This window comes from Tachysurus vachellii, chromosome 9 (assembly GCF_030014155.1).
Source record: "Tachysurus vachellii isolate PV-2020 chromosome 9, HZAU_Pvac_v1, whole genome shotgun sequence".
NCBI classification, from domain to species: domain Eukaryota; kingdom Metazoa; phylum Chordata; class Actinopteri; order Siluriformes; family Bagridae; genus Tachysurus; species Tachysurus vachellii.
Genome location: NC_083468.1, coordinates 13,479,265 through 13,494,314, shown reverse-complemented (window position 1 = coordinate 13,494,314; position 15,050 = coordinate 13,479,265). Strand labels below are relative to the sequence as shown.

General features: G+C 38.0%; 1 protein-coding gene across 3 annotated transcripts in view; it reads right to left on the bottom strand.

The window, feature by feature from the left end:
• Positions 1–15,050, bottom strand: part of srpra (SRP receptor subunit alpha) — a 55,138-nt gene that overhangs the window by 15,240 nt on the left and 24,848 nt on the right. For 2 of the 3 annotated variants that reach the window (XR_009649015.1, XM_060877734.1), the window contains exons 5-7: positions 11,769–11,925; positions 11,184–11,331; positions 10,766–10,890 (exon numbers count right to left, since the gene is read on the bottom strand). Coding sequence is in view for 2 of the 3 variants with exons in the window: in XM_060877734.1 (XP_060733717.1) it covers positions 10,766–10,890; positions 11,184–11,331; positions 11,769–11,925 (430 nt within the window). In the remaining variant the exon portion in view is untranslated. The remainder of the gene's footprint in view (positions 1–10,765; positions 10,891–11,183; positions 11,332–11,768; positions 11,926–15,050) is intronic. The other variant, XM_060877735.1, reaches the window with a different exon arrangement.

Sequence of the window (15,050 nt, the reverse complement as noted above, 5' to 3'; positions counted from 1 at the left end):
CCCAAATTGCATTCCTTATGTTTGAATACCAGGCAGATGCAAAAAGCATTTCACTGCATGTTGTAACCAGTATGTATGTGTATGTGACAAATAAAATTTGATTTGATTGATTTGATTATAAAACTAGAACTTAGAAAGCCTAGACAAGCGTAAAGAGCAAACAGTACAATAAAAACAGCAAACAGTGCAATGAGCAAATAATAAAAGTGTACATTTTTGTTATTGTACATGAGAGTCTGTAGTGAAGGAGTTAATGCACATTAAACTGTCTGCAGTTTAACAGATATCGCACATGAAAAGTGTTTGTGAACCTCACTGTTTTTGAATGTGGTTGTTCTGGCCCTGCTGCTGCTAAGCCTTCTTGGTAAGGGGAGGTAGGTAAACAGACTACACAGAGGGTGGTGAGGGTCCTTCATGATTCTGGATGTTTCTGCATTTGTTGATGCAGATGTTTTTGATTGTTGGAAAACTGCTGCCAGTGGTCCTCTGTGCAGACCTAAAAACCTGCTGCAGAGCCATAATGTCTGCATCAGAATAGTTTTCATACCACATGACGTAAGGATGCTCTCTACCACACACCTGTAAAATGATGTGAGGACTGCGGTGCCCATGCTAGCCCATTTGAGCCCACCCAGGAAATATAGATGTTGGTGGGTATACTTTATTAAGCTTTATTAAGTTAGTGTGTGAGTTGAGCTCATTGTTGAGCTGTATCCCAAGATATTAGAAGCTGGGATGAGCTTCTCTCCTATAATGCAGAGGGGATAGGAGAGCTCTTAATGACGCTCCTAAAGTCCACAATCAGTTAGTTTTCTTCTTACTGATAGTGAGATTAACTGTGCACCAAGCCTCCACCTGTTCCACCTCCAACCCTTACTATGCCTCACAGAACACAATGGGTCACAGAACACAACCCTTATTGTATTACTGGATTGTTCCGACGTCACTTTCTGTGCTTGAATTGTTTGCCGCGAGTTTTCGTGCCTGTTTCTGCATTTAAATTATACTGTTTTTTATTTTCACTTTTTGGTTAATGTTTTTTACATTTTCACTTTAGTTTTTAAAAATTATTTACTTTTGTATCGCAGTTAATTTTATTCCTCTTCTTCAGGAGACGGAACAGCTAGCGGAGGAAACGCTCTTCTGATCTTTTTAATATTCCGATCTGATTCAAGTCAAAAGTACGTAAGCATTAAGTATGGCAAACTTTCAGCTTGTCAAGTGTGTGAGCTGGAGTATGTTTAGTAATACTTCCTCCATCATTAGCATTAATTTTACTTGTGATAAGTGTATTTTAGTTAGCTTTCTGATGGAGAAGATTTTAGCTTTAAAGGTGCAAATACAGACAGTACAGAGGGATAGCAATAGTAGTGTAGTTTCTGAAGGGGAAAATCGGGATGCCTCAGGCAGAGATAGTGGAGTTGGATGATTGTCCAACTCCATTAGAGCCCTCACAGCGGGGCAAATGGGTGACGAGGTGCAAAGCCAAAGCTAACGCTAAGGCTTACCCATGGGAGCACCACTCCTCTCCGCTTCACATGTCTAACAGGTTTGTTCTCTTCAGTGAAGCACCCGCTGAGAAACCTGAAAAAACTCTGGTTATAGGAGACTCCATCTTATGGCATGTGAAATTAGCTAGGCCGTAGGTGCTCCAGCAGCACTGGCTAGGTGCATTCTGGGAGCCAGGGCGCCAGACGTAGCAGGTAATCTTAGGGTCTTAGGCAAACATAGGTACTCAAAGGTAGTTTTCTATGTAGGAGCTAAATATATACGCCTTCGTCAGTCAGAGATTACTAAGAGCAATATTGTAGAAGTGTGTAAATTAGTGGTTGGCCTTTTAGGACAGGACAGTGTCCATCCCACTTGGGAAGGTGCTGCTCTCATTTCTTGCAGCATAGCACATAGTTTAAGAACAGGCCTAGTTAACCTGTGACAATCCGGAGCTGGAGCCAAGGCCAGGGAGTAGACAAGCAGGCTAATCCATCCGTCCGCTAGCTGCACTGAGTCAATACCCAATATAGAGACTGTGTCTGTTTCCAGAGTTAAATTAATTTGTAATTTTTTTGTTGTTAAACTCCGATAAGACAGAAATACTACTTATCGGTCCAAAAACCAGTACACAGAAGCTCTCACAATTCAACTTCCATTTAGAAGGATGTACTCTTACTAGCAGCTCAACAGTGAAAGACCTGTATGTTATATTATACAGCAACTTGTCCTTTGAAAATCATATTGCCCATACTACAAAAACAGCCTTCTTCCACCTTAGAAATATTGCCAAGCTGAGAAACATCCTATCTGTATCTGATGCTGAGAAGCTAGTTCATGCATTCATGACCTCTATACTGGACTATTGTAATGCATTACTAGGTGGTTGTCCTGTATCTTTAATAAATAGGCTACAGTTAGTCCAAAATGCAGCTGCCAGAGTTCTCACTAGGACAGGAAAGTATGATCACTCACTCACTCATTTTCTACCGCTTATCTGAACTACCTCGGGTCACAGGGAGCCTGTGGCTCAGGCGACATCGGGCATCAAGGCAGGATACACCCTGGACGGAGTGCCAACTCATCGCAGAGCACACACACTCTCATTCACTCACGCAATCACACACTAGGGACAATTTTCCAGAGATGCCGATCAACCTACCATGCATGTCTTTGGACCGGGGAGGAAACCGGAGTACCCGGAGGAAACCCCCGAGGCACGGAGAGAACATGCAAACTCCACACACACAAGGCAGAGGCGGGAATCGAACCCCCAACCCTGGAGGTGTGAGGCAAACGTGCTAACCACTAAGCCACCGTGCCCCCAAGTATGATCATATAACCCTTAATTTATCCTCTCTACACTGGCTACCTGTTAAGTTTAGAATTGATTACAAACTGCTGCTACTTACTTACAAGGCTCTTAATGGTTTAGCTCCCATGTATCTAACTAGACTTATAACACATTACAATCCTTCACGCTCCCTGAGATAAAAAAAAAAACAAAAACAAAAAACCTCAGGACTCCTGGTAGTTCCCAGAATATCTAAGTTTACTAAAGGCGGTAGAGCGTTTTCGTATTTAGCTCCCAAACATTAGCCCCCGAACACAGTCTTCCTGACAGTGTTCGGGGCTCAGACACACTTTCCCAGTTTAACCCTTGTATTATCCTCCTATACAAATTAGGAGCTCTGAGTCAACTTGACCTTGTCTGTTTTGACTGCTTATAAAAAATGAAGTATATATGATAGCCTTTTTTTTTTTTTTTTTTTTTACCTTTTTAGTCTAACTTGTTTCCAACATAACATATATTTTGCAAAAAAAAAATATATATATATATTCGGTATAATAAACCTTATTTATATACAAAAATTCTCATTTTTTAGTAAAAAAAAAAAACAAATTTTGAATTATTTTCACTATAGAGGCACAAAAGTTGATGCACAATTACAGGCTGGTATATTTCAAGGGCAGGAGATTGTTTTGAAACCATTTTGACCATTTTTAATGTCAACAAATAAAACCTGTTTTTTTACAGGCCAAATTGACTTTAATGCTTATAAATCAAAAATTCTACAATTATCACCATTCTGTGTGTAATATATATTTTACACTTGTAATATGTATTTTGCCCACCTGATGTCATCTGATCAACCAACAACAGGCTACACACACACACACACACTCAAAAACATGCCATAATTTCATGTGAATAAAACTTCGTTTACCTCCTTATGTTTTTTTTATTATACTTAATTTATGAATGATAACCCCTATGACATTTTGCCATGTTTTGAGTAAAATAAGCAGAAATTATTAAATTTTGGATAACCACTGACTGATACATGTCAAACATTACTCAGCATATCTCCAGGCCAAAGCTGACTGATGCAACTAAATTCATAAATAAGAGAGAGGAAACAAATATGATTTGAATATGAAAACACAACGTATCTGTGTGTGTGTGTGTGTGTGTGTGTGTAAAGATTGTTGGTAGAAGAAGAAGAGAAGAAAAGATATTGTCCCCAGCTGGTCAAATGCATCTAACAAGTGTGAAATATTTACAAATGACTGTTTTTGTTTTTTCTGGAGGCCTAATGAATTGCTATGCCCATTGCTTATGTGTGTGTGTGTGTGTGTGTGTGTGTAGCATCATTTCGGTAGATCATATTTTGCCCTCTGCTAGGCAAAGGTATATCAAAAGTGAGAAATATTTACAAATGTGTAGCTTTTTTTTTCTGGAGGAGGCCTAATGAAATGCAATGCCCAATATGTGTGTGTGTGCATGTGTATGAGTGTGTGTGTATGAGTGTGTGTGTGTGTGTGCGCGAATGTGTGTGTGTGTGAGAAATGTTTACAAATGTGTAGCTTTTGTTTTGTCTGGAGGCCAACTGAATTGCAATGCCCAATGCTTTGAACAGTGTTTGATTGTGTGTGTGTGTGTGTGTGTGTGTGTGTGTGTGTGTGTGTGTAGCATCATTTTGGTAGATCATATTTTGCTCTCTGCTAGGCGAAGGCATATCAAAAGTGTGAAATATTTACAAATGTTTGGCTTTTTTTTCTTTTATGGAGGCCTAATGAAATGCAATGCCCAATTTGTGTGTGTGTTTGTGTGTGTGTGTGTGTGTGTTAATGCATGTGCATGTGTGTGTGGGGGGGTGTGAGTGTGTGTTTTGGGTGCGCATGTTCATTGCGCTGAAAAGGGCAAAAGTGTGACCTATTGCCCCACTAAATGTGGCCGGGTCAAAATGACCCAAGCGGATCAAAAATGCGTAGTATATACTAATCTGAACACATAGTTCAACGAAAATAGACAAAATTAATTTTGCTTGCAAAGTTCATAATTTGGAACAATCCTGGTAAATTTCAGGCAAATATGTGGAAGAAAACCCAAGTTATGACACATTAAATTCTTCCAGCAAGGTCAAAAAGACCCAGGGACAATATGAAGGTTAAATGTAGATTAAAAACTCAACTCTTTAGTCAGGCGTACACACAATACGTCCCATAATAACGTGCACTATTACATCGGACTTGCAAATATTATGAACACCAGCTACGTTAATCCCTCTTCACTGCTTCTCTCTTTCTACCCATCCCAAGGCATCCAGAAATTGTACCAGCTCCGACTGTCTTCCGTGCGACGAAGACTGAGATGAGGCCGACTCTGTGAGAATCCTGAGACATATAGAGATCTACCAGCTCCAGTTAGACTCTGTGATAAAGAGGAGATGTGAACTTCATGTGGTCTTTTACACTCATACAACATTTGTCAGACTGTATATTTATAATCACACGCTCCACTGCCACCCATATGAGGATGGGTTCCCCTTTGAGTCTGGTTCCTCTCAAGGTTTCTTCCTTCCATTCTGGGGAGCTTTTCCTTGCCACTGCTGACTGAGTCACCTCAGACTTGCTTATTGGGGATAAATACATACACGTTTAAATATATCTAATATTAATCTTGAATTTTGTATTCTATAAATCTTTATATTATTCTTTATATTAACATTTGTTCTATGTTTATGTTCTATAAAGCCACTTTGAGACAAGGTCTATTGTAAAAAGCGCTATACAAAAAAACTATAGTCACTCCGAAAATTTGTTTTACTAACCTTATTAGCATAAATTTATATCATAAATGTATACATCATAAACCTCAGGTGAAAAAATGCATGTTTGTCTCTTTTTTCCACTGGGTATGTGCATGATAAAATCAATTCCTGTGTGGTGTGCTTGATGTAATCACATTCACAGCTAAAATGATTCAGAAGCATGTCGTGTCCTCCAAGGAGGGAGTGTATCCCATGAAGGTTAAATGTAGATTAAAAACTCATCTCTTTACTCAGGCGTACACATAATACTTCCCATAATATTGTGCACTATTACATCGGACTTGCAAATATTATGAACAGCTGGCTTTCTGGCTTTCTAAAGTTGGGTGCATCAGATTTAAAACACTAATGCCTATAAGCCAAAAATGGACCAGCAGTCACCACCCTTAACGTACTTCAAACCCCTCAAATCCCAGCACTGCTCCACCCACTGTCCAATCCACCAGCACTGCCCAACTGTATGCTCCATCTCTTAGGCTACAAGGAAGGCATGCATCAATACTATTCTCTGATGAGATAGCTCTGATGAGAATAAACTTCCCTTAGATCTTCAGAACAGTCCTTGGTTGTAAAATGGGGATTTAGACCTACCTGTTGAAGAAATACTTAAATTAGTTGGTCTATTTTCTACACTATACTACCTTTACCCCAAGGCTTTTCATACTGATGATACTCTCAGTCTGTGACATAGTGAAACATATTTCAAGGCACTTCTGCAAATGCTATAAATATAAATGCAAGTTGTGCAAAAACGGGAAATACAAAACAAAATCATGATTGTTAGTGAGGAGATCTGTGCTCCTTGTATAAAGTACCCTGCTGGGTTGTTCGTCACGTAATATGTGGGTGGAGTTATAGACTTGCCCAGACACGTTTGGACAAGTTCTACATAGTTCGTTCACTATGGACGAGGCAGTTTATTGTTTGTTCTGATGTGTGCATCCTTGAGACTGTAAGTTACATTTATTTATGGTTAAGATAAACATTATGCTACTGTTTACATGCATTAATAATTGTGAGCATTACATTTATATGTGTACTAATTTATGGTCAGGTGCAATGATAAACATGGGCAAAACTTTTTAAAGGTTAGCTTATTGTTGCAATCGCCCATACTAGTAGCATAATATTTAATCCTTTGTTTGTTGTTAAATTAAGATACTAGCATTTAGACACACATACGTTATTTATAACGTTTATTCAGATTTATTACGATAACCTGTGTTAGATGATAGTTAAGTTATTGCTGAGGTAATAGCACCTTATAGTGGCTATTGGTGAATAATTTACCCTGTATTGCATATGTTATATTTCACTGTTTGTTGCATTAGTCTAAATGCATACTTTAGTATATTACTTGTAAATTCATATGTTAAGTGAATTTATTATTTGTTGAAAAAAAAGTAAAACAACTGTAAATGACTGAACATGATTCAGTGGATTTTGCTAGAATAAATCTGAGCCTTTGAACTATAGATGTAGTGGACATTCCTTTACTGCATCATACCATAACCTACTGATCGAGGTTGAGGACAAGTGTTGACACATCAGCATCTCGCACGCATACATCTAGAACACGCCTGATTTGTACTAGTACAATCGTAAGTGTAGCAAGTTCATGCATTTCATGTTTAACTCATATAGCAGTAACACTGATTATACTTATTTGTTTACTTCAATATATAAGGCACTATCTACCATCAAATATACATTCTACATTAATAACATTGCTTTATCTAATCATGCATACATTTGGTTTCTGATCCTATTTTTCTCAAAACCTAGATTATTGGTGTTAAGAAAAAGAAAAAGTTACTGTTAACCAAATTACAAGATCAATTTCATTTATAATTACACTTTAGATGTCTGGGATAAAAAAATTATACATGCTAACTTCAGCTCTAATGTGCAATCTGTGTTTTTGGTATGATCTGGCTTCAGTTTTGGATTGCCAGAAACATCAGTGTTATAATAAGACTTTATGTACTTTATTATGTTGTTATAAGAAATAAGAGCCACCTCTCAGAGTGGAGTAGATTCTTGTGGAAAGGTTTAAGTACAAACCTAGAGGGAATTGTCCAGTCCTTTCTGACCTATTGGTTAACTTCGATAAATTAATTGTAGAAGATTTTAACATTCATGTTGACGACACAAATGATGCGCTAGGACTCACATTCATGAACTTACTAACTTCACTTGGGCTTACACAAAACATCACTAGAGCAACTCACCGTCGCAATCATACACTGTATTTAATAATATCACACAGAATAGATGTCACTGATATAGATATCATTCCTCAAAGTGATGACATCACAAACCATTATCTCATAATGTACACACTACCTGTAGAACAGGCTAATTGTGTTTCACCACGTTTTCGACTCGGTAGAACTATTATTCTGACCTCTAAAGACAGATTCACAAATAACCTGCCTGATCTGTCTCAACTTCTTACTGTACCCATAAACATAGACGATCTAGATGAAATAACTAACAGCATAGGCGCTATATTCACTAGCACATTAGACACTGTTGCCCCAACCAGATTACAGAAGGTTAGAGATAAAACTCTTGCACCGTGGTCATACTCACACCCTCAAGAGAGAGACCCGTAACCTCGAGCGAAAGTGGAGAAAAAATAAATTAGAGGTTTTTAGAATTGCATATAAGGAAAGTATGTCCAGCTATAGACAGGCTCTAAAAGCTGCCAGGGCTGAGCACCTGAGCAAACTCATAGAAAATAACCAGAACAATCCCAGGTTTTTATTTAGCACAGTGGCTAGATTAACAAAAATCCAAAAATCTGAACACACTATTCCATCACAGTTCAGTAGTGAGGATTTTATGAGATTCTTCACTGATAAAATCGAAAGTATCAGGAATAAAATAGATGACGCTCAACATATGAGAGCAACTAGCGTCCCGGTCTCACCCAAGGTTCTAAACACACAACTAAAAGAGTTAGATAAACTTATTACTACAGCTAAATCAACAACTTGTTCACTAGACCCCATTCCAACTAAACTACTGAAAGAAGTGTTACATAAAGCTGGTGAGCCTCTCCTTAATATTATTAACTCCTCGTTATCTTTAGGCTACGTCCCTAAATCCTTCAAGTTGGCAGTTATTAGGCCACTCATTAAGAAACCTAATTTAGATCCTAATGAACTATCAAATTACAGACCAATTTCACACCTTCCGTTTATGTCTAAAATACTAGAAAAGGTTGTGTCTGTTCAACTGAGTTCCTTCTTACAGGAGAACAATATCCTTGAAGAGTTTCAGTCAGGTTTCAGGCCCCATCATAGCACAGAAACTGCACTTGTTAAAGTTACAAATGACTTGTTCTTAGCTTCGGACAAAGACTGTATGTCACTATTAGTTCTACTTGACCTTAGTGCTGCATTCGACACTATAGATCACAACATTCTCCTAGATCGCTTACAAAATTACACAGGTATTCATGGACAGGTTTTAAGTTGGTTTAGATCCTACCTGTCTGACCGATACCATTTTGTAGAATTAGATGGTGAACCCTCCAGTTTACTACCAGTTAACCATGGGGTCCCCTCAAGGATCAGTTCTAGGACCTCTGCTTTTCTCGATATACATGCTTCCATTAGGGAACATTATTAGAAGACATGGGATTAGTTTCCATTGTTATGCTGACGACACACAGTTATACATCTCATCAAAACCAGATGAAATAACTAAATTGTCCAAATTAACTCAATGCCTTAGAGAGATAAAAGACTGGATGAGCTGTAATTTTCTGTTGTTAAACTATGATAAGACAGAAATACTGCTTATAGGCCCAAAAACCAGAGTACAGAAACTCTCACAATTTAACTTCCAATTAGAGGGATGTACTGTTACTAGTAGCTCGACAGTGAAAGACCTGGGTGTTATATTAGACAGCAACTTGTCCTTTGAAAATCATGTCGCCCAAACCACAAAAACAGCCTTCTTTCACCTTAGAAATATTGCCAAGCTGAGAAACATCCTGTCTGTATCTGATGCTGAGAAGCTAGTTCATGCTTTCATGACCTCTAGACTGGACTATTGTAATGCATTACTAGGTGGTTGTCCTGCATCTTTAATAAATATGCTACAGTTAGTCCAAAATGCAGCTGCTAGAGTTCTCACTAGGACAAGAAAGTATGACCATATAACCCCAATTTTATCATCTTTACACTGGTTACCTGTTAAGTTTAGGATCAAGTACAAACTGCTGCTACTTACATACAAGGCTCTTAATGGTTTAGCTCCCATGTATCTAACTAGTCTTCTAACACGTTACAATCCTTCACGCTCTCTGAGATCACAAAACTCAGGACTTCTGGTAGTCCCCAGAATATCTAAGTCTACTAAAGGCGGCAGAGTGTTTTCTTATTTAGCTCCCAAACTCTGGAATAGTCTTCCTGATAGTGTTCGGGGCTCAGACACACTTTTCCAGTTTAAATGTAGATTAAAAACTCATCTCTTTAGTCAGGCGTACACAACTCATCCCATCATATTGTGCACTATTACACTAGACTTGCACATTCTTATGAACAGCAGATATGTTAATCCCTCTGCACTGCTCTTCTCTTTTTCTACCCATGCCGAGACACCCATGCTCTGATCGTCTTCCGTGCGATGAAGTTTTTGGACCTCCACTGAGACAAGGCTGACTCTGTGAGAATCCTGAGACATCTACAGATCTACCGGCTTCAGTTGGACTCTGTGATACTTGTATATTTGTAACCACACCATCTAGTGTCACCCATATGAGGATGGGTTCCCCTTGAGTCTGGGTCCTCTCAAGGTTTCTTCCTTTGCCAGACTTGCTCTTTGGGGACAAATACATATACACACATACATACATGCATACATACATACACACTGTGAACTATATATATCTTGAATTTTTATTATATTAATTCTTTATACTACTCCTTATATTTATCTTTTGTCCTATGTTTATGTTCTGTAAAGCTGCTTTGTGACAATGTCCATTGTAAAAAGCGCTATACAAATAAACTTAATTGAATTGAATTAGATTTGTTTAAATAATAAGCTGCACTGACTATGAATAGTAGACTAAAAAATAATCTGTCCTGAGAAACTGAATGAAGTCCACCTGAGTCTAAACAGTTCCAGTATTTTAAAAGCCTCACCGTTTTCTGCTGGCATCAACAGTCGCTAACTTGTCTTTTTGCGCCTCCTCTTCCTCATCAATATCCTCAGAAGACTCATACTCCACATCTCGCAGGTCACCCTTCATAGAGCCCACCTGGATTGGCTGAGGCAAAAAACAACCCTACTTTATCTGAACTGACTCAATTGAATGCATTTTAAAGCTCTAACTAAAGCTTTTCATCAGTCTTTAGAATACACCTTTACCCAAAATTGTCTTTACATCACTGACCAAAGACAATATAAAAATTCATCAATGGACAGCGGGAGCAGAATAATTGAACTAAAGTAAATACATTGTCATCTACAAAGTGCAACTAAATGGTTACATTTCATAAAATGTATAATGCTTGAAGCTATGGTATATATATTCTGTATACATTTTTACTTTATACATACCATTTCAGCTGGGAATTCCTCATCCTGCCCTTTGTCATCATATCTCCTGTCATTAATTCCACTGTAATCTAGATCTTTGGTGCTTGTGCCACCCATATCCCAAACTCTTTTTTCCTTCCCTTTTGCCTTCTGGGGTTTAGGGGATTTACTGTTACAAATAACATGAAACAGAGCAACTGTTTAACACTATATAACAATAGTAGACATTCCTTTAGTTATTTTATGTTAATGTTTATCCCTGTTCTAGTTTGACCTAGCTTAAGATTTGTTTATCTAATAGTTTTATGACAGGATTCATGTTACAGTATTTTGACATCCATATACTGTCATAGGGAAAAAGAAAGCACACCCTCCTTCAATTCTGTTTTATTTTATCAGGGTGATGCATTTTATTGAAATGACAAAGTCCAGACTGAATTACAGTCTGCATTCATTATTAATTAATTACATATTTTAATAATTACATTTTATACCCTCCTCTTTTCAAAAGGCAGAACCTGACTTAAATTCACTTGAAAATCCACCTGTTGCCATGACAAGAGCAATACAAAATAATACTTGCCCATATAATTGAGATTTACATACTTAGACTTTTCTGTTCGTCCACCTGCTTGTCTGCGGATGAACTCAGCAAGGTTCTTCTGAATAACCTCTTCCTGGCTCAGGCCCTGATTTTTATTCTCCACAGCCTTCTTAGAGCTAACTTGAGAAGGCTTGTCTTGTTCCCCTCCTCCTGCTCCTGCTGATTATCAGATAAGGTTACCTTAATTTTACTCACTCATCATCTGACATTCAACATAGTTTAATTGTTGGTCTCATGACAAATTGTGTTTTCATGCAAGTAATATTTATATACACTCACTTGGAGAAGGAACACATTCACATATTCATTCATTCAATTCGAGACAAGTACTTTATAAATTTGATGTCATAATAGCCACAAAACAAGAGCAACAGGGAGGCATAACTTAAGATTGACATTACACATAACTCTCCATGTTATTTACAGACAGAGATTACAGAAATTAACTGCACAAACAATATGAGAGAATGGTAAGTTTAAAACTGTACATGTGTGATGAGCAATTGTCAAAGTTTGTGTATAAAACATGTACAGCAGTCATAAAGTAGCAGTGCATGTAGCAGGCATGTCATCCCAAATGTCCAAAAAATTTCACAACCTTGTTGTTGACTAATTGTAGAGTCAGACAAAAGTGTACATGAATTATCTTAGACCCTCTCAGATAGGTAGTGCATTATCCTGGATAAGGTGGCATCATCAGCAGTTTATACCTTAACAGCAGACTGAATTGTATTGAAAGCAATTGAGAAATCAAAGAACATGATTCTCACAATACCTCTAGCCCAATCAAGGTCTAAATGTGCTTATAGGATAGCATAATCCACTCCCAGCTGTAGCTAATAATTGGAATGTGAGCCAGAGAGACCAATTGAACTAAACCTGGTCCCCTAAGCAATGTTTTAACTAAAATAAACTAAAATATTGCCCAGGACAGGTTTTGTATCAATAGAATCCATATTTCAATGATAAGGAACATGATGACCTAACATTTACAGTTATAGTCTACTAGTTTATATTTTACAATAGATGATTGTTCTTCCTACACATTAACATGCTGAGACTATCTGGCCTGCACAAGACCAAATTAATACAACATGTACAATACCAAGGTTTTGGTTCATCCTTTCATTAAATACATTGTATGAAAAGTACATGGGTTGTGTCATTTCTACTAGAAGTGCTTGATAACTAACTAACTGTTTTATGTTTTATGTAACGTTTTGAAAGCAACCTCTGACTAATTTCTGTAAGCTAAGAGGCTAATACATAGAAGTTTAATTTAAAATTGCGACACATATATAGGAAAGGCCTAGTCTTGTATGTTAATATAAACTTCTAAGCTAACAGAATAATTTTTATAAGTTGATTTAAGAATGCAAATACAGTCAGGTCCATAAATATTGGGACATCGACACAATTCTAACATTTTTAGCTCTATACACCACCACAATGAATTTGAAATGAAACGAACAAGTTGTGATATAACTGCAGACTGTCAGCTTTAATTTGAGGGCATTTACATCCAAATCAGGTGAATTACAACAGTTTGCATATTTGCCTCCCACTTGTTAAGGGACCAAAAGTAATGGGACAGAATAATAATCATAAATCAAACTTTCACTTTTTTAATACTTGGTTGCAAATCCTTTACAGTCAATTACAGCATGAATTCTGGAATGCATAGACATCACCAGACGCTGGGTTTCATCCCTGGTGATGCTCTGCCAGTCTTCTACTGCAACTGTCTTCAGTTCCTGCTTGTTCTTGGGGCATTTTCCCTTCAGTTTTTTCTTCAGCAAGTGAAATGCATGCTCAATCGGATTCAGGTCAGGTGATTGACTTGGCCATTGCATAACATTCCACTTTTTTCCCTTAAAAAACTCTTTGGTTGCTTTTGCAGTATGCTTTGGGTCATTGTCCATCTGCACTGTGAAGCGCCGTCCAATGAGTTCTGAAGCATTTGGCTGAATATGAGCAGATAATATTGCCCGAAACACTTCAGAATTCATTCTGCTGCTTTTGTCAGCAGTCACATCAATAAATACAAGAGAACCAGTTCCATTGGCAGCCATACATGCCCACGCCATGACACTACCACCACCATGCTTCACTGATGAGGTGGTATGCTTAGGATCATGAGCAGTTCCTTTCCTTCTCCATACTCTACTCTTCCCATCACTCTGCTACAAGTTGATCTTGGTCTCATCTGTCCAAAGGATGTTGTTCCAGAACTGTGGAAGATTTTTTAGATGTTGTTTGGCAAACTCTAATCTGGCCTTCCTGTTTTTGAGGCTCACCAATGGTTTACATCTTGTGTTGAACCCTCTGTATTCACGCTGGTGAAGTCTTCTCTTGATTGTTGACTTTGACACACACACACACCTACCTCCTGGAGTGTGTTCTTGATCTGGCCAACTGTTGTGAAGGGTGTTTTCTTCACCAGGGAAAGAATTCTTCGGTCATCCACCACAGTTGTTTTCCGTGGTCTTCCGGGTCTTTTGGTGTTGCTGAGCTCACCCGTTCCTTTCTTCTTTTTAAGAATGTTCCAAACAGTTGTTTTGGCCACGCCTAATGTTTTTGCTATCTCTCTGATGGGTTTGTTTTGTTTTTTCAGCCTAATGATGGCTTGCTTCACTGTTAGTGACAGCTCTTTGGATCTCATCTTGGAGAGTTGACAGCAACAGATTCCAAATGCAAATAGCACACTTGAAATGAACTCTGGACCTTTTATCTGCTCATTGTAATTGGTATAATGAGGGAATAACACACACCTGGTCATGGAACAGCTGAGAAGCCAATTGGCCCATTACTTTTGGTCCCTTAACAAGTGGGAGGCACATATGCAGACTGTTGTAATTCCTACACCGTTCACCTGATTTGGATGTAAATGCCCTCAAATAAAAGCTGACGGTCTGCAGTTAAAGCACAACTTGTTCGTTTCATTTCAAATCCATCGTGGTGGTGTATAGAGCCAAAAATGTTAGAATTGTGTCGATGTCCCAATATTTATGGACCTGAATGTAGTTACAGTATGAAGTAGGACATGCAACAATATACAACAGATCCAACCAAATGGCGCTGTGTATTATACTGAAGCTGACTATCTGCTTGTGCTTGTCCAGCAGATCTATGAACCCCTTTCAGATCTATTTTGCAGCAAACAGCACAGCACATTAAATACTGGCAAGTGTAACCAAGTTTACTGTATAAAGTACCTATATTACTTTATTAGTATGCAAATAAAAGAATAATTCAGTTATAAATAGTATTTTTACATGTTCAAC